The sequence below is a fragment of the Colias eurytheme genome, chromosome 5, assembly GCF_061535395.1.
Source record: "Colias eurytheme isolate Ceu_HAF_F1 chromosome 5, ilColEury1 Martin Lab GWU primary, whole genome shotgun sequence".
Lineage (NCBI taxonomy): Eukaryota > Metazoa > Arthropoda > Insecta > Lepidoptera > Pieridae > Colias > Colias eurytheme.
The window spans coordinates 7,110,773-7,132,086 of NC_142984.1; the positions used below are offsets into that span (position 1 = coordinate 7,110,773).

Sequence of the window (21,314 nt, forward strand, 5' to 3'; positions counted from 1 at the left end):
GTGCCATAAGCGCACCTCTTGAATCTGTTTTGCACCACGTCCTTCTTATACATTTTGTATGAAAGAATTTTGGACAGGCGTCGAGACGGCACGCCACGGTTGTGCCACGGTTGCGCCGCCTTTCCAAAGTTATTTCATACAAAATGCCAATAGCGCACCCGATGCACGCCGGCAGTGCGCCCGATGCGCGCCGCGCCGCTTGTATATGTCCCGCGCCTAACATACCTAATATAATAGATATTAATTTTGTATTATATAAAGTACATGTTTTTAACTTTTGTATTAATTTCCAGTATTTTTTAGAGACATCATGGCAAAATTTAACTTTGTGATACAACTATTTACTCAAATTATATTTGTATGTATATTGTATGTATATACAAAATGTTACATATTCATATTTATTGTGATGTTATGTAATAACTAAGACATTGTACTTATTTTTAATAAAGATTTTAAAACTTTAAGCAGTGTATTATTTTTAATGGGTAAGCAACTTCCAATTTAAATTCTCAATTCAATTACTTTGGTCGAGTGTTACACTGTAAGAAGTGTCTAGAATGCATTTACATAAAATTTAAATTTAATTGCAAATAGGTATACAATAATTGTCATAAGAGTGAAATAAAATCAACTAAATTTGCATATAATTACATTTATTATTCTTTTAAACAACAGAACTGCTTAATACATATTTTAATAAAAAAACAGTCTCATTTCACCATTCCCTTAATAAGATTCCAAAAGAATATTATCTTAATTTCATAAGAATTACATAGCATCATAAGAACTCGCCTTTGGCGCAGTTAACAATAACTTTAGCACTAAGAGATAACAATAAAAATTCTAGAAAAAAATAAGTAATTCATGTTTTGTTTAGGCTGAACACAATATTTCATACACCTTGTGTCCTATTTCCTTGCCTCCAAACGATAAATACATTGTCTTGTGGCTCGGATGTACCTGAAAAGTAAATAATAAATTCATATACCAACCATAGGGTAAAGTAAATTTAATTATGAACTAGCTGACTCATGCAACAAACTTTTTAAATGGCAATTTAATACTTAGCAGGGCAAGTATAGATATGTAATGTTTATAAAAGAGGGCTTTTGTGAAGAGCCGAGCACGTGTCAGAAGTGAAACTTCTTTGGCAAGATTCGAAGATACCAAAATCATTGCTTACTCCATAAAGTATCATGTAACGGAACACAACGGACATCGATGGCAATAGGGAATATGCATAAAATTTGGAATGGCCTAAAATGGAGAAAAAAATTCTCGAATACTTATTATCGTAATATTATAATGAAAAGGATTTTTTTTATTTACTTATTATTTAAACGCCTAAAATAATATTCAAAAAGTGCAAAATAAGGGAGCGAAATTCAAACTTCCAAAACGCGCCACCACTGGTCGAACGAAATGTGACGTCATCTGACAAGACATTGTATTCATCACTCCACAGTACAGTGCCACAAACTTATCTGACCCGGTGGCAAAAACTGGAACTACGTGCCGCCATTTTGAAATGTCACATTTTCACAGACTTTTCATACGGAATATTTTGTTTATATAAAAGAAAGCGACATCAGTGACACTGTCACCGGGTCAGATAAGTTTGTGGCACTATAAACACTGAACACCCACTGGACGTGTCATACGACGTCACGCAAAGCGCGCGCAAAATGGCAGCGTTTGAACTGCTTAAATTTTTTAAAAGTTTTAAATTTCATTTATAAAAATATCTAGAGTATTTTGAAGCCCATTAATATTTTTTTCTACTTTAGAATAGTAAATCTATAGAATAGTAAACTAATAATTTAAGACAAAAATGAAAACCATGAATATTCCCCATTGGCAATAGCCATTAAAGTTTTACTCTTAACAGGTCTAAAGAAGTTTCAATTAAAAATGGGAAAACTCTGTCTATAAAAAAAATTCCTTACCTTTCCTGGGGTGAGCGAGCCTTGCTCCCTAGCTCTGCCTATATACAACGGCTCTCCAGATGCAGTATGGCCACCGGGAATAGCGTTTGGTGGAATCGCACCGTCCCTGTTCTCTATCCAACGCAGTCTCTCTGCTGGCGCACACAAAATCTGCAAGATAAAGCAAATTCGTTTATAACCTTTGATTAAATTAGAGCAGAACTATCGGCTCTGCTTAATGTGTACGTACACAATCCTATACAGAAATACAGTGGAATCCGTTTATAATGACATTGAAGGGGAATAAACACGTCATAATAAACGGACATCATACAAAGCATTTTGTAGAAAATAAACAATCTGCTGTTTTTGTTAGTATTTAATACAGAGAAACAAAATAGAGATGCCTACACTTTGAGACTCAAAACAAACAAAAAAAAGCATTGTCGGATATATACCAATTTTCCCAAACAGAAATTAGTGTTGAAAGTTTTAGAATTCATTTTGGTCAGTATAACCGGACAATTCATTAAAAATTGGTCACAATAAACAATATGTCACTATAAACTAAGTCATTTTATCCGACTTTTATTAAGAATTTTAGGTTGGTCAATATAATATGTCATAATAAAAGGATTCTACTGTATACTTACTTAAAAGTTTAAAACTTCAAATCAAAACCAAAAATTTTATAAGAATTTTAACCAAGTCATTACTCATATTACTATTAAATATGAATTAAAAACACATTTTTTAATAGTAATTAATTAATTAACTAACAACATTTTACTTGATAAGACCAAAACAACTTTGTGACAAATGAGTGAGTCATGTGATCATAAAAATATTATAGTTGACACACAATGAGCAAACAATTTCTCAAAGAGAAATCTGCATCTTAAATATTTCTATAGAGAGAAAAGTCATTTTCATTAATATGTATGTTCATGATATGAGTAAAGTATATGACTCATACTTTGAGACAAGAAAAAAAAAATAAGGAAAATTAAGAATGAATTTCATTGAATATAGATTTAAGGTGTCAAAAACACAGAATATATTTAAAACAAAAAAACCTATAGATACACTAGCGGTCCGCCCTGGCTTCGCCCGTGGTACCTACATGTTTAGACTATCCTATCTCTCAAGTTGGATCAATCTGCACATGGTGTGCGAATTTTATTGCAATCGGTTAAGTGGTTTAGGAGTCCATTGAGGACAAACATTGTGACACGAGATTTATATATATTAAGATTACCTCGAAATTCGGCACAGCATTCTCTCTACCGTCCCATGGTACATAAGCTGCATTATGTTTAATTGCAAGTTTGCCAGGAATGAGGTCGCCTTCGAGTTTGGCTCGGATAACCCAGAGGGGACTCTGGTCATAACCCTCGTAGCCTGCAACCACGGCTCTGTCACTAAAGCTGTGGGCACTTGATGTGGTAGCGGGAATCCATTGAACAAACTCTGCAAATTGTTACAATTCAACATTCATTAAATACAAGACTAAATTTTTCATGCACTTGACCATGATACTACTTGCTTAACCCATTGAGCCCCGAACGGCCAGATCCGGCTGCGACACAATAGATTTTCTATTGTGTCTGTGATTCCGGGGCCTGATGGATTAAATTAATAAAACTTTGGTTAAATTATGGTGAATTGTTTATATGCCTTTGCATTTTCTAACCTTTATTTCTGCCAAAACATTGTTAACACAAAGTATTATAAGTTTCAAAAAAAATAATTAAATGCAAAAACATTCATAACTTACGCATAGGTTGCTGAGGTGTATTATTTGGAAAGCCATATAATGGAGCTGTGGGTGTGGGCGTTATGTTGGGATAAGACATCGCTGTTGGAGGCATTCCGGCTTGTTGCCCAGGGTACATGGCAAATCCTGGCTGGTATGGATACTGCATATTCTGTCCTGGATAACCAGGCATCGGCTGGCCCGGATGTGGGGCATATTGCTGTTGCATAGGGTCAATTGGTGGATAGATCTGATTCGGCTGTTGCGGGTATTGAGGGTTTCCATACGGGTCTGAAACATCATATAAATATACACTTAATAAAGATATACAGAATAAGATCTTCAAATATAAAGACGTCTAAACTAACAAATGACAATTTAGGCGGAAAAGTATTTTACTTACATCCAGACATGGCGGCTTTTAGTATTTATAACTATTCGACCAAAAATTACTGATATTACCGCGTAATTGATTTCCTCTTATGTGGCCGTAGAGAAAGGTGGTGAGACTATAAAATTATAAAAGAAATAATATTATACTCGGTTAGTATTCAGTATCTATGTGGATTTGTTGATTGCAAAATTACACTTGTGGCAGACTTATATTTTAAACCGTTTATTTGCGAATCGAGATACCGATACACACTTTCAGCTTTCATAATCTGAAGTTGAATGTTGAAAGTTGAAAGTTGAAACTTAACTGTTGAACAATAGAACTGATTTTTATACAACGCACGTCAGTGACGCACGTCAACCAATAATAAACACAGTCGTGGCGCGTTCAATACAGATACCTCAGACAGATACAAATACATTTTTAGATAACTAACAACAGAGTAACAGATTAAAAATAGTGTAGGTATCTGGTTTATTTTCCAGTGCTTATATTGATATTATAATATTTATAGCTTTTCAAGAGCTTTTCGAATAATTATTTAAAATAAATATTAATAATTATTAAAATAGATATTTTACGTAGTATGTATCGATATTGTGTTAATTAGTATTCTAATAAACAATGTTGTTTCTATAATCGGGATGAGTTTGTTGTTTTTTAAGTTTTTGGTGGCACCCAATATTATTTTAGGATTAAATACACTAATAATCTTATTATCGCTAACTACCTACCACCTGTAGCTGGCCATAAAAAATACTAGATACCATCTAGATACCTATTATGAGATACGACTACGAGCGACTAAAAAAATATTTAGCGACTGATGATGAGATACCTACGGTCTAAGCCTACGGTTTTCTTAACTTGAGCAGTGTGAATTTGAATAAGCGAATAATAAATTATACAAGCGACGATTATTAATTAATCATTGAAATAATTATAGTTAAGTGTAACACTAAATTACTAGGTGAACAACTGAATTACTAGGTGAGCCTCTAATTTACTAGATGAGCGACTAGAATTACAGCAAGGGTAAATACAAGATGATACCTACTTTTAATATAATTAGGGATACATTTTATTGGCTTAAAGGGTTTCTTCAAATAGTTGTTTCATAAAATAATTATTTTTGTCACGTAAAACTTTAATTACCTATGTATTTACAGTCACTCGCTTAAATACTACCTATCAATTTTGAAGAACCAGACTAATGTTACCCTGTAAGACAAACATACTCAGTGCGAATGAATACTTTGAGTCATTATTTAAAACAGCTTACATTTTCATCGTTTAAAAAGAGTGATTCTGATGCACGCATTTACTACACTATTGTGAAATTGTTATGAATCATTTTGCGGAAAACGTGTGTGATTTCCAATTATTCAGAATGATCGAAGGCGGACCGTGTGTGTGTGTGTTTAAGAGCGCTTATTCAATTTAACGCAAGTCAAAATCTCCGCGATCTATTACGATAGATCGCGGCTTGCGCTATCCTTTTACTATGAAAAGCATAGGTCCACATAGAGCGCCAAGCAACATGTCCTCTCTCTGGAAAGGCTCGCTGCCGACCAAAGAATCTGCCGACTGATTTGAATCGGGTCGTGCGCAGTGTTTTATAATACTTTTTAAAAAATTGTAGAAAAATAAAAGAGGTAGGTACCTTAGTTGATTCTTTAAATTTTATCTTATAAATAAGACATTCTTTTATTGCAATATGTATAAATTATATTCAATTAAGTCAAATATCTTGGTGAAAATAATCATTTTGTAGACTATAATTTCTAAAAAAATTCACACATTGTTTGGATTTTAATTTCGTAAGTTTGGAGTCCAAAATAAAAAAAATCTTTTAACTAACAACTTTAATAAGGATTTTTGCAGTTAGTTAAAAAAATTGTTTGTTAGATCTGTCAGCAATTTCAGATATTTTTAGCTCGAAATTGACACTAAAAGTGAAATCAAGTAATCATCGGCTCAGTTATCTTGATGGTATTCACAAATACTGTATTAATTGAAAAAAAAAACTCTTAAATAACATCATAGACAATAAAATTTCCTAAAATTATTAGTAATTCATATGTTTGTAAGATAAGTGGTTGATGGACAATCTATGTAGTTTGAAAAATCACATATTTGAGCCAAACAGCGCACGGACCGCGTGCACGGCCTTAAGCGGAAAATATAATATGCGAAAAAAACAGTAAACACATTATAATATTTCTTATTTATTATACTAGTCACATATTGCGGATAACTTACAAAAAATATGTAAATTTTTTATATTAGGTACCATCTTCTCCATCTGGAGATTTATGTAGGAATCTATAGAATATTATCTAATAAGTACCTACTATTAATGAAGGATTTAAAATAACAAATTGGTTAAAGCACATACACGAGCACATCCAGTTTTGTAATATAACACTCCAATTAATTATATGTTATAAATATAAAAGTATTGAATCATAAAAACGCTATATGAGATAACTCGGTCGGCAAATGCAATCATTATTGGTACATTGACCGCCGTTACTACAGCGGAGAGCTCCAGTTTCCTGGATTGCACCAAATCTATCATTGTTTGCACTTGGTCGTGACATCTGTCATCTGAAAAGATAAAAATAAACAAAGTTTGATATATATACAAAATTATGTTTTACCTTGGTTTTACCAATCCTTTTCATAAAGGTGGTTTCAGATGCATGAGATGCATTATGCCTCGATACTAAGACTTAAGTGTCCATGCTTCGTTTGCTAAGTTATCGTATCGCAGATTCTCTATTGGCTGCTGTACACGGGTAGAGTAAACGGTAGAGTAGAGGCTAGAGCGGTAGAGTACAGTAACTATCCTACATAATACACTAATGTAGACACCATTGGTAGAGTAGAGTACTAAAATTTCTACTAAAACTGGTAGAGTACTGAGAAATGTTAGAGTAGTTTGCTAGTTCACTTTACCCGTGTAGGTACAGCAGCCAATTGAGAATCCGCAACACGATAACTTCGCAAGAAAAGATAAAACAGCTTTTTACTTTATTAATGTTCTCTACCTTCCAGTTAAATTCCCATAAACGTCGGTTTTTATCCGAATAAAAAAATATTAGTTAGGTTTTAGTTTAATTTGCTATGATTATATAAAAAAATATATTATAATAGTGTTATTTTACCATCACTTTGAACAAGCACGCGTATGAGAATAGAAAGTATTTTCTTTCGTTCTTGTATGAAATAATCACTCAATGTTGTTAAGAAAAATGGTCGTATATTGAGAAATGTGTAATAAAACATGTCACTCCAAATAACATCCGAATACTGAAATAAAAAAAAAATATTTTTAATATTATGTTAGAGTTAGACGATAATATTGAAATTGCATTCTAAAATGGTCATAATATACATAAATTTATTAGAATACAATATGTTATCAAAGTTAGCATACAAAACATTACCTACCTTCATCGTTGGTGACAATGATCGGCATATTACTAGTATTGTAGTGAGCAGCCAAGCTTCAAACATAATTAAAATCTGAAAAATTCAACATAATCTTTAGGTAACTTAAAATATATATGCGTAAGTATTTCCACTTAGGCATTGTTACTTTTTGTATTTGATACCTGTCCTGCATATATCTTGTTAAAGATGTTGATGCAATCAGCAAGTTTGTCATACATTTGCATAAGTTCGAACCAACAGATATGATTTAAATTATCCTGGATTTTATATTTATTCTGCAATCAAATTAAATGTAGGAATGCGCGGTGAATATCATGGAAAGCCGTAAATTCTTTATAATGAGATAGATGTATTTGAAAACGTACTGTAAATAATTCTATAAAATAGTTCTGTTTTAGGTACACGTTGTCAAATGTATGGCTTTCCAGAACTTTCTTTCTAAGAACAGCTTTAAAAATTATTAGTTCTATAAAAATATTCACTATAAAGTACATAAAGTTGACTCCCTGGAGCATTATGAGAAAGAAAGTTATTTGCGACATAATGTTTCTTATAGTGAACTTTCGTAAATAAAAGGTGAAGGAGACCAATATAGGTGGAGTGAACATTAAGAAAATTGCGAGACATCTACGAAAATAAAACATTCTTTCCCTTTTCGCATGATGATTATCCAAACTATTTAATGTTTTATACAAGTTCCAATAATACCCCTCATTCCCAAATGAAATAATAAAAATGTAATAGAAAAATTCGTATATTTGCAGCGCTCCAAACGTTCTCGTTAAAATATTGAGTGGGAGGTCGGACTTGGTTTCCAACCAGCTGAGAGGAGGAATATAAGCGATGACACAAATTATTAAGAACATCAATAACAAGCAGTAACTTTTGTTATAAGTTGATATTTTTTTAATATCGTATTGCTTGTATCTGATAGTTTGCATTGCGAATATTTTTGAAAAGTACACAAGAGGCTTTGATGCATGGGCGATGGAGTACTTATAAAATTTATTTGCTGTTTGATAATTATTCATGAGCACCGTAAAAACATTTGTATTCACATTATTATTTTGTTTTGATATTTTAAAATCACTGTTATAAAACATGGCGCCTTCTATATAGTATCAAGCAATAATGTTAAGCCGTCTGTGGTTACGGGGTAAAAATCTCAAGTAAATAAATGAAAAACATAACGAATTGTATTTCCATTAGAGTTTGTAGACCTTTAATTATATTTATCATTCAAAATAAAAATGACTCGTGCTGGATAATTGTATAAAGATAGTGAATTAGCCTTATTTGATATAGGGACATACATAGAAATCTAAATAACAAGATACTAGAACTACTATTATGTCATAATTAGTATGAAAACCACTGTCGCCAAAATCAACATATTATTTAAACCGATAGCTAAACAGTACACACAAGTAAACTATGCCTTTTATTGGACAGCTTGATTTTAGTGAAAACTAACTAAAATATTCAATTCAGATTCCAAAACGAAAGGTGTTTCTACAACAGAGGGCGTTAATTTTCAATAGATAACTATAACTTTGAACCTAAACTCCTAGTAATAAGGTTGAAATTTGTGTTAAACGTGACGATAAGAACCGTCGACTGTGACATTCATTGTTATTTAGATTTCTATGGTGACACTCGTAATACTTGTAAAATATTCTATAATTTTAAGGAAAACCGGCATTATTTCAAAAAAATAAAATATAACTACCAATGAAATTTTATTCCTTTATTAGTATGATTACAACTTGTGGAAGAATTTCCGCAATGGGAAATGCTGAAACACACCATGTTTACACACATACGTCTCGAGAGAAACTGAAAAGCGACGAACGCACTAGTGGCTTGGAAGTCACTTGAGTGGTAACAAGGTCACGCGGGCTTACTGTGCTCACGACTTCTAGTGTCTTGTTATTTAGATTTCTTTATATCCATCGACTGAAAAATATACCTACCTAGGCAAGTTAGTTAGGCGGGTACCTACCTCATTACAACCTTTTTATAAGTGGGACCATGGTTCAATCAATATAAGAATCTCACAAAGTTTTATTAATGTTTAATATTTCATGATACATGAATTGAGAATATAATAATATAAAATAATATTACATATCTACTATACAATAAAAAGTTAATTGATAGCAATTTCATGATAATTGAAACTAAACCAGAAGTATCTTCCAGTAAATATTAAAGTAAATAGTTCCTGGGTCCAATAGTATATTTATTATAGTAATTACTTGCACCTTTCATATTTACACGAGTCTTCCATTACCTATAAAACAATAATTGTACGTGATTCAATCTGGGCTTTATCGTCAAATAATCAAATAAAGGATAACCTTTATTTTGATTATTTGATTTTCATCAAATTACTATAAAGTTATTTGATGAATTTAGTTCGGTTCCCTCGAAATGTGTATAATTAACACAAATAAACCTATCGATGGAGAATAATGTAAATTAAGGCGAAATGTACATATATTGTTCTATTAACAGAAAATTTAATAATGGCTTTACAATTATTTATTAAATAATTTTACATTCAATACAATTTAATAATTGCACTTTTTTAACAGTTCAATAAAATGGTATATTGTATTAAATATGTAGGAATTTATATTTTATTCGTAGGCCGGTGACACACTGAAGTTTTCCCTATAAAATTTTTATTTTGGCGACATGCCAATGTTAATTGGAAATAGAGGAGTACCGGCATGCTTTTGAAATAATTGCTCAATTATTATTAATAGTAAAATAGTAAAATTAAAGAAGTTCGATATATAACTACTGTCATATATTTAAATACAAAAAAAATTATACAAATGTTAACATTTGTATAAATAACACAAATCTTAGCCTATCAAATCCTATCGCATTTTTATTTTATTTGCCATTATGTGCATTTTATGCTATAAACAAGGAAACAATTTGTTTCATAAAAAGCTATTTTTCAGTTGATTGTAGCTTAATTTTGTAGGGAGGTATATTGTATGCATCCTTCAACAATAATATTGCTTATAGAGAAGAGAGAATGAGTAGGTATGTGTATATCGAGCTTATCCACCGAAAAAATGATTGTAGAATAATAATTACACTAACTTGTAAACTTCAGTTCTTACTTTTCGATCCAGATAACAATGAAACAAAAACTGAACTTATTCCAATTACGACAAACGTTACAATTGCACATATTATTAAGCACATGAGATTACACACGCAACTGAAAAATAAAATAAATGTAATAAGTAGGTAATGAATTAAATTATTAAAAAGTAAATGAATTAAATTTCCAGTATAATAATTATTCTAATTAATCTTTTATATTTTACTAGCAGCTGTAGCCCGCGGTTTCACCCGCATTGCTCCGCTCCCGTTGGTCTTAGCGAGATATATCTAGTCTAGAGCCTTCCTTGATAAAATATATAACAGCGAAAGAATTTTTCAAATCGGAACAGTAGTTCTTGAGATTAGTGCGTTCAAACAAACAAAAATCTTCAGCTTTATAATATGTATTAGTATAGATAATTTGTCAGGCACACACTCTAGGAGGCGCCTTTTTTAATTGCTCTACATTATGGATTTTGTTAAATCGTTTAAATAAGCTTTTTTTCTTAGTAAGAAAACAAATATTACATAATATGCGATACTCACCACATTTCAATGTATTTCTATTAGTTACTTCTATCAGTATAAGTAAAGTATATCCTTAACGCAATTTTTAATTGCCAGAACGAATTCCGCATTGCTTCAAAATCTATTTAACAATGGATTGTCACACGGAATGATTTTCCTTGAGGTAAGGACCTTAAATATATCTGTGAACAATAATAGTTCTTAAAATGAGGTGGTAAGGTGGCTTTTCCAACGGAAGTATGCAGCAGGTACATAAATTTATCTAGAGAGCTCTTGTGCAGTGATTGTGTCGTCCTCCTGTAAAGTTTAACAGTTATACAGTTGTCTGTTCAGAAACGATTAAGTATAACATTCATAAAATTTAACTTTTTCCATAAAAACTTAAGAACAATGTATAGGTCGATAGAGGACTGCAACAATAGGGAAATGATACTACATAATTAATTAATTATTACAATTCCAATGCATCCGTTTTTGGCATCTACTTTAGATATTAAAACTGTTAAATGTATAAATCTGTTTGAAAAGTTATAACCTGACTAATGGCACAGACTAATAATAATATACTACGTATACCTAATGGCAATGTATATTTTAAAAGAAATACTTCGCACAACAGAATAGATAGACATTTTATACTTTTCTGTTTTATATTTTGTATCATGAATATGTTCCTAACCGTTGGAAGTTGGCAACATAGTCAGATTGTAGAACGAAGCCAACGTTTATGAGCGGCATGTGGTGTGTGTCGTTCACAATATTGTATCTATCCGTATATTTTCCTACTGTATATATTAAAAGCATCAGAAAATGAATATATTTTCATAAGAACAATGCGTTTTACTCACTTATTTTAAGATAATGTTTTCTTTCCTATCAGTTGCTATCTTCCGACAGATTCTGTCACAAGCTATTTTTGATGTCTTTCAATTTTATCTGAAAGAAGACCTAAATATTATGTGAATATGTGTTATAAATAAAAAAAGGATGGATTAATTTGAAGAGGATTTATAATTTTAATCTTAAAAAACACTTCAAATATAAAAGTGCGAATTTTAGGTGCAGAAGGACACCACTCTATATACATAAACTAGCTGCGCTACGTGGTTTCACCCGCGTGGCTCCACTCCTGTTGGTCTTAGCGTAATGTTATATAACCTTCCTCGATAAATGAGCTATCTAACACCAAAAGAATTTTTCAAATCGGACCAGTAGTTCCTGAGATTAGCGCGTTCAAAAATAAACTCTTCAGCCTTATAATATTAGTACTTATAGATAAAAATTAATCGCTAAGCGTAAAACTCAAGAATTCGGTTATAAAACAAATAACCGAGTTTGTTAAGGCACAAGGATGGGCAGACAACGTCTGCTTGAGCAGATAGTAATAATATAATATTAAAAATTATCGATTTTCGTTATGCGCAAATAGATGATGTGCTCTACGAGATCCAGTGTTTTCTTAATTTCCACGAAGGACATAACTAGACACCCACGCTTTTGAAACCATGTGTATTAGGATATCGATATCGATAGATTACTATTAGACTACAGGCCCATGTTGAAAAAATTATGGGTCATTTGACCCACCACCTGACCTATCTAGAATGATATAAGAGCATAAAATAATAAGATTCAGCACTATGGCTTAGTAGTAGTAGGTATTATGGCTTAAAAGCAGTATAGAAATAGTATGACACAGATGCCGTACAAAAATGGTGGTCCACAAAGTCGGAATATATTTTTATTTTTCGACAGTTGCCGGGGTAAATTTGGTAATTTGATTTTGTACGGCATCTGTGTCATACTATTTCTATACTACTTTTAATCAATTATTCCGCAACGCCGTACAAAAATCATGGAGACAAGGGGAGAAAATCTCTACCTGAACCTTCGAATTCTCATCTGCACTCAGGTGGACAGCTTACAAGTGACGTCATAGTGCTGAATTTTATTATTTTATGCTCTTATATCGTTCTAGATAGGTCACCTGGTGGGTCAAATGACCCATAATTTTTTCAACATGGGCCTGTAGTCTATATAGGATATCTAACAATGTAAGGAAATGCATATTAAGTAGAGTGGTTGGGTATGATTAAGGAAATATGTAAAAAAAATTGTTATCTAGATTTTATTAAAACAAATCATATACTTTAACTTAGGTACATCACAATCGATTCTGATACACTTATTATTTTAAAACTAAAATACAAAATCTAATAAATAAATATGTATAAATTAAAGGTAAACAAATAAATTAAAATAGAAGAGACCATTAACAAAATTGAAGAGAGTCAGATATAGAATAGAATTTTGTTATCATGTTACAATTGTTATTTATAACAAAACATAACAATTGACAAAACAATAAAGGAAAACTTGTTAGGTGTGAATGTATAACCTGGGAATACATTTTCTAACAAAAGAAGATAGGACGGCAGAAGTAAAAAAAAATGTAATAAAAACGTATGAAATGTGAAACATGACTAAACTTTTTACATGTGCGTTACACAAATATAATATTATCTTATCGTAGTTTTTCCCGACACTGATTACAGATACCGGGATCACAATTTGTACTTAGCAATGAAAAAGCATTTTGGACAAGTCTAATACTTATAACCATCGATACGTTGTTTGCTCTACATTTCAATTGTCATATTATTATAAATAGGTACTTGCAATATGTTTGATATTAGATTCTGTTAATACATAATATTATACCTATATAATTAGTCATATTATCATCTAATACCCACTGACATGCACTGAATAACAGACAAAAAATTGAAATTATGGAATTATGAGGGTGATTTAAAATCAATTAAACGGTTATTAACGTAATTAAAAATGAATATGAATATTGAATTATTTGTCTATTGCCTAGTTAAATGACAATAAAGATATTTCATTATGTTTTATCTCTTAAGAGCGAGCGCGCACGAGCAACTTTGTCTCCGCAACTATTTTGTCTCTCCCATCAATTTGTATGGGGAGTTGCGTCGCTACGTGCGCGCACTTTCATACTAGCCCATAGGTGGGAGGGACAAAATAGTTGCGGAGACAAAATAGTTGCGGAGACAAAATAGTTGCGGAGACAAAATAGTTGCGGAGACAAAGTTGCTCGTGCGCGCACTGTCTTAGAGTCAGAATGTCCCATATGAAATAATCACGAAATAATAGTTATATTCTATGTCACATAATAATTCTCTTTGGAATCACATATTTTCATGTTTGTTATAAAAATAATTGGCTATATACATATTATGCGTTTTTTCTTCAGTCTCTCCATTCTCCCAATTGGAGACTACTCTTGTTTCCTGAAACAAACCAATTAAAGGCCATTTAATTAATATGTCTAGGTTTCAAAATATTTATCTATTTATTCAATTTCATATTTTTTATCGGTTATGGAAACTTAACATAGTGTAAAAGTTACAACGATCGGCGGTCTTTTTGTTTCAATCCTTATTTTTTCAAGACAAACTTTTAGCATAGATAGATTAAATATAAAAAAAAAGATCATGTGCCGTGTACACGTGTCAGAAATGACGGTATTTTTTTTGTTACTTTTGAAATGTTTATGAAAAATACTTACTCGCTATACGAAGATAACTCCAACAGCCCATAATATAAGTAATATGATGGCCACGATGAATATCAAGGAGAAGAATAAGCTCACAAGCTTGCAGAAAAGATTACAGACGCAGCCACTGAAAAGAAAAAATATATATAACTAAGTATATATCCACTAGAGTCAACAAAATGATATCCTAAGCCTTAGGACCTAAGGGGTTAAATAAAAATTTAAAATTTTTGTTTTTGGGGTTCTTTTTATGTTGGGTCTAATAAATTTTCGAGCCGGTCATTCATAAATAAATTTGAAGTGTGAATTATAACCAACCGGCTACACATTGTTTTATAAAATCTACGAGTATATTTGATCAGTCTCCAGAAATAAATAAATGGAAAATATTTAGAAATAAAGTAGAATTCAAAGTTCAGTCATGCGAATTTAATGTTGTCGTTATAGAATATCAAATCAATAGTTAAAACTATTAAGATACGCTCGAAATCAAAACATTGTATTGTCTTCAACACGTGTTTGCAGTACACAATAATTTTATTGTGTTCCGGTTATTTAGTGCAACGAGGTCAGAGAATATATTTTATTGTTTACTCCATATTGGAAATTCATATTTATTTGGATTAAATGCTAGCTGGAAGCAACCCTATATTATTTACTAAAAAAAACTGAAGTAAAAATTAAAAGTCAGTAAGTATAGAGTACCTACCTATCTATTATTAGAATACTATACTTATATATACGTCAGTTTATATACCTATCCATTCTGAGCTAATATTATTCTGATAGAATCATAATATTTCCCACAAATACATTGTTGATCTCAGATACAGTTTCCAACATAGAACCTAGAGTGGTCACATACGATCTAACTTCTGCACTCAAACTTTATGTACCCATTCTATACTATGTAATGAAAGTAAGTGAGAACGTTTTGATTTACAATGTATTTATAAAAACTTGATTTTTTTTTCAAGAATTGGCGGTATTTTTCTACTACGTGCTCTCTCTACTCTTACTCTATCCAGTGATCATGTTCGCTATAAGGCATATGAAGCGACGGTAAATAATTATAAATACAGACATATAAATTTAATGATAAGTTAGTTTTAATCGGTTATATTAAGCAAGTTCTTAAAGTTCTTCCTCATAAATAGATTCCTTGCAAATTGTTGACCTTACAATGCCATGTAGGTAGGTACCACCTATGGTACCACGTAACAAGCTTCTTGCATGTAACCATTATTTAACGCAGTAATTTTATTAGGCCTCGCATTGTCATGTGTCATTTAATATTACAGACTTTTTGCACTAGTTCCGTTTGCCATAACCTTCGAAATTCGAATTGTGAAACTTTTTTATCTAATAATATATTATCTTATCTGCCATAAAAAACTAAGTGTAATCGGAAATTGTTTTTATCAAATGATAAATCATACTAACGCATCGACCGTTCACGTTTATGGGGTGGGACCATTGAGTTACATGTACTACATAGTACCTCTATGGGTGGGACCGAATTCTTTTTAGGATCTGTTACTCATCGTTACTAGATTAGTTAGATAGTTATTATTATAATAAGTAGTTGGGTATACTCTATAAATGCGTAGGTACCTGTCTGTTTGTCCGTTTGTATTTCATTCACGTCGCAACGGAGCGATTTCAAGGTGTGATTTCGAAAACAGGAGGCTAGAGAGAGAGTTTTGTGCAACCTTTTAACATTGTGAAATATCACATTTCTAAAGATAAATAATATAATAATTATTAATCGTATCGCCTCATTATACGTTCTTTATTATAAGTTTCAGTGAAATGTTTATTACGAAGAAGTACTAAAAACAACAAGGTATACGACAAGCTGACCAAGGCTAACCACTAACTACGTCATCGTCAGTCGATACTACGCTTGTTTACGTCGCCTATGTGACCAGTTTTATTAACCTACAGCCTACATGCTACTTCTTGTGGACTTTGTATGCACTTCCTAGTTTGAATCTTATCAAGAACAAATAAAGTTGATTTTGGAATGTTGTTTATTTATAATCTGTGCATTGTTAATCCATTTACAGGTATCAAATGCGTGTTGCACTAGCCTGGAGGATTTATAATAACACTTTTAATTGCTTCCAGTACAAACATTATTTTGCGATATATTTGTATCACTTTATAAATGAAGTACAGCGACAAAAAAGTACGGATTGAAAAAGATAAATAAATTTGAAAACGTTTACAACAAACTAGATAGATACAGGGTTTTTCCAACTTTCTCTTAGACCATCGTTAGTAGTAGACAAATAAATATGTACTATATATTATCATAGCACAACAAATAAATGAGTTTCATTTAAGTCGTTTATAGCACCAAATTAGTTTGTTTATTCGAAAACGTTAACAGCTAAGTATACAGAAACAAGGTTAGTCCAACTTTCTCTCAGACCTATAATATTCCATTGCTAATGTAAGGTTGGCACTTCAAACAATAACATTAAATTACATGATAGTTTCATAAATAGATACTGTACAACTTTTACTTAAAAAAGAGCGTGTTAGATATAATTATATTTAAAGGAAAACATACCACATTTTGCTGTATTTCTTACGATCTTACTACTTGCGACCACAACTTGTAAACAACTGAGCGTAGAGGCGTTGTAATTTACAAATAGGTGAGCGCTCACATTACTATGCATTTTATCTTGATAAGAATATTATCAATAAGATAGGACCAAAATCAATGGTAGGTGCGATCATGCGATGGTACATGAGTACTTTAATGTAATATGGAATTGGCCATTTTAAACGATTGGGTGTGGTCTTGAGGATTTTTACACAAAAATACAAAAATGAAATAGATTTCCTTTTTTAAAGTAGCACAATACGATGGTATATAATTGATATAAATTATTATTTATTCATAGGTATACCTAAGCACCTTATTTAATTAATAATAAATTAATCATAGGTAGGTATACCTCTATAGGTATACCTACCTAGTATTGAGTATACCTAAGAAAGTATTGTAGGTACATAAACAAATTAAAGTTACATAATAATGAATATGTCTATAATTAGGTAAACCATGATCTTATCTATTCTAGGTCATTATAATTGTTTTAACATTTTTATTGACACAAGATACGCATGATAATTTTTATATCCACGATGAGTCAATTTATTATTTTATTTTCCATTGCTTACTAATCATATTATTGTATTTTTTCTTCAACTTTACTTATTAATAAAGTGATAAAGGTAAATGGAATATATTATTTTAATTAACATGAAATTGAGCCCAGATTTAACCTTCGACATTATCAATAGGGACCATTTACACCTACCTATATAATATATTATAATATAATCATATGACCTAATTGTGATACACTTTGAATAGAAGCTATAGATTCACCATGAATGGGCTTAATGACTATGGGGTGCTATTAGCATTATAATCCGACACCGTTCATTGTGGATCCTGGCTTCAATATAACAGTCAGATTATTGTCTAAGTTTCTGAACGGTTTGCGATCATATTTGCTGGCCTATCTATACTAATATTATAAAGCTGAAGAGTTTGTTTGTTTGAACGCGCTAATCTCAGGAACTCACTGATCCGATTTGAAAAATTCTTTCGATGTTAGATAGCCCATTCATTCTAAGACCAACAGGAGCGGAGCCACGTGGGCGAAACCGCGGAGCTCAGCTAGTTTTAACTTAGAACCAAACGATTTTCGTTACAGATACCTTGTATGAATATTTTCTTGATATCGGTTTATTTATAGGTAGTTTCTTATGTAAAGGTAAAAAAACTGTCTTTTTATTTTATTTATCAATTTTTTATTTCAGGAAAATGCTTTGTTTATACGCAAACTAATAAACACATTTTAGGCAGATGGATTTATTCATTAATAATAATTGTTTTATCAAACAAACCCAAGACGCAGGACGCTATAAAAACTTTGCAACTTCTGTGGTATTAAAATAAAAATACCTTTTATGATTCGCCCGCGAACAAAAATTTCATATATGAATATAAAAAGTATACGTGATAGTCAGAAGCGCGGGTGAAATTTAAATTGAAACTTTCCTCGTTCGCGGCAGGATAGTTTGCGCTCTATTCTCGATGATTTCAGCGCAAGCAACGTAATAAAAAAAGAAGTTTTGTATATTTTTTTAACTTTTTCCATTAGACTATTCCCGGAGTGAGGCGGTCGCGTGAGAATGAGCAATTTCCTCTAGACCGCCGCGATTTCGATCTGACTTCCTGTCTGCGATTTTAAAATTTATAGAAACTTTTTGAAATTGAAAACGGGAACAAACATAGGAACATGACACGGAACACGCGTAATGGAAATATTACGGGGGCGCGGAACTGGGAAATTACTGAAATTAGTTTTGTTTTACTTCCGGTGAGAGTTAATTATTATTCAAAACATTTTGGTTGAAGGTATGGGCAATTATATTTATTTACTTTAATCACGAAATTTTCCATTTAAATTAAATTTCTTTGAAATTGTGTTTTTTTTGTAACATCTAATTTAAAACATTTAAAATGCATGTCAAATCTATGTCAAATAGCATAAAATAACTGGAAAAAGTAAAACTCTGTGAAATTCTAATTTAATTTAAAATTGTACACAATGTCGTGAAAATAACGGAATAAGTAGGTTCCTTATTACTCTATTTCCCAAATTCCTACATTACCCATGGAACTATAGTCATACTGGAACCCAAACTCCTAAGAATAAATAAAAAACTGATAGAATGACCGCAAGTAACCCCTGTTTACCCCATAGGGTAGCCAGCGTGATTGTAAATTTTTCCCCTATTGACGTGCATTAAAAAATCGACTGTCAGTAATAATAGTCTATATGACATAAATCATTAATAAAATCCGCTAAAAAAATGAAATTTAAACGAGATTCATGCAGGTTTGCTTTTCCATTGAAATAACAAAGGTTTACAACTTTTAAAATGGACTGCTTATCGAACACGCTCATAATTTTTTTCCCATATTTTGAATTATGTTATGAAAATCGTTGCGCGGCAGCCCCAATTCTAGGTGTCAAATAATGTTTACTGCAAAATGGCGGATGTTTATGTTCATTTCGTGAGTTTGTTCTTGTATTTTGGAATTATTCTGAGCCAAAATTAATAGAAATGGTTGTAAATATATTGTGCGCGGTTGCAAAAGTGAATGGCATCCAGGATGTGATATTATATTTCATTCGTAAGTACAAAAAACCATGCATAAACTACGCTTCATGTAAAATTGTAGTTTAGTAATATTTCTACTTTAATTGTTGTTAAATCTGGAATAATAGATCGAAGTTGTGATTATAATGTTAATTTTGATTAGGTTTTTTCCATTTAACATCGTTATTTGCTTATTATTAAATGTTTCATGATTGTAATAAATATTAGACTAGGGTGTCCATACTTTATAAAATTGTGTACATATATTTCGGTATGGTATTTTATATGAGGAGAAGTCTTTCTCCACTTGAGTTAGTTCAATTGGCGTGAAAGTTAATGGTATAAAAACGTTGTTTACTACTTTTATATAATGATATATTGTAAAATCAAAAACTCAAAGTACATACATATATGGTACCTACTGAAATAGAAGCACAAGACAACAGCACAAATTTTGTGTTATCTGTATCTAAATGACATTTTTTTTATTATATTTTGCAAATAATCTTCTTTTCTCTTTACAGGTTTCCGTCCAATCTAGCGGAACGTAATACATGGCTAAATATAGTAGAATTAAAAATATCCTGTTTTGAAAAAGTGAAGATATGCAACATTCATTTTAAACCCGCACTTGGCCAGTGTGGTGGATGTGGCTGTAACCTCATAGGAGGCCATGTCCCAGCAGTGGGAACGTAATATATACGTTACGGGAAATAAAATGTATGGGAGGGTTTAAAGTTACATTTTTAGATATTTCTTGTTATATTTAAAAAAAGTTATTATTGTTATTTTACTCATTAGGTAAAGTATCATATCAGTATCATATCGATATCAGTTTAAAGTTTTTTGATACCTGCAATAGTTACGGAATAATCACCTGTGCACACTTAACGATTACACCCTGAATATATTATATTTTGTTTTTTATTGTATGATAGGGAAGCGCTAGACCACGATCTCATATTTCAAGTACTCTTAAAACTATTTAAATACTTAAGGGTATGGAATGATAAAAATATTTTCAGTGAACCGATTTCGTTACTTTTTATTGTTATTATCTTATAATTTGCAAATTTGTAAAGGCAGTTGGCATTGTAATGATAAATAAATATTATAAAAACACATTGATATTTTACTTCATTAATTCCTCAAATGACTGGACGTAACGCCAAATTATACAGCAAAATGTTGTCATAATTTATAGCGGTCCTGTGTTCTGAAGATGCAAGACGGAAGACGCAAACATGAAAAAACGCTGAAAGGAACATTACAATTTTCCAATGTTAAATACTTGAACATCTATTTTTTATCTATTTGCAAAAATTCTACAGTAACTATATTAGA

At 31.4% G+C, this 21,314-nt stretch overlaps 2 protein-coding genes and 2 long non-coding RNA genes across 4 annotated transcripts; 1 reads left to right on the forward strand and 3 right to left on the reverse strand.

Moving 5' to 3' along the window:
• Positions 1-639: 639 nt before the first annotated feature.
• LOC149908525 (pfs47 receptor-like) lies at positions 640-4,359 on the reverse strand. Its single transcript, XM_090102007.1, has 5 exons — positions 4,088-4,359; positions 3,706-3,975; positions 3,187-3,398; positions 1,950-2,099; positions 640-963 (listed from the first exon to the last, which is right to left on the reverse strand). The coding sequence occupies exons 1-5, from the start codon at positions 4,095-4,097 to the stop codon at positions 877-879; spliced, it is 729 nt and encodes a 242-aa protein (XP_089958133.1). The 5' UTR covers positions 4,098-4,359; the 3' UTR covers positions 640-876.
• Positions 4,360-6,515: 2,156 nt separating this feature from the next.
• On the reverse strand, positions 6,516-8,640 carry LOC149908526 (uncharacterized). Its single transcript, XM_090101640.1, has 5 exons — positions 7,903-8,640; positions 7,699-7,812; positions 7,535-7,609; positions 7,249-7,393; positions 6,516-6,688 (listed from the first exon to the last, which is right to left on the reverse strand). Exons 1-5 carry the CDS (start codon positions 8,638-8,640, stop codon positions 6,516-6,518), a joined length of 1,245 nt encoding a protein of 414 aa, XP_089957766.1.
• Positions 8,641-14,333: 5,693 nt separating this feature from the next.
• Positions 14,334-17,441, reverse strand: LOC149908527 (uncharacterized). The gene is made up of 3 exons (XR_016456757.1): positions 17,353-17,441; positions 14,787-14,901; positions 14,334-14,508 (listed from the first exon to the last, which is right to left on the reverse strand). It is a non-coding gene; the product is annotated as an uncharacterized LOC149908527 (long non-coding RNA).
• Positions 17,442-19,492: 2,051 nt separating this feature from the next.
• LOC149908528 (uncharacterized) lies at positions 19,493-21,092 on the forward strand. The gene is made up of 2 exons (XR_016456731.1): positions 19,493-20,004; positions 20,495-21,092. It is a non-coding gene; the product is annotated as an uncharacterized LOC149908528 (long non-coding RNA).
• The last annotated feature ends 222 nt before the right edge of the window (positions 21,093-21,314 follow it).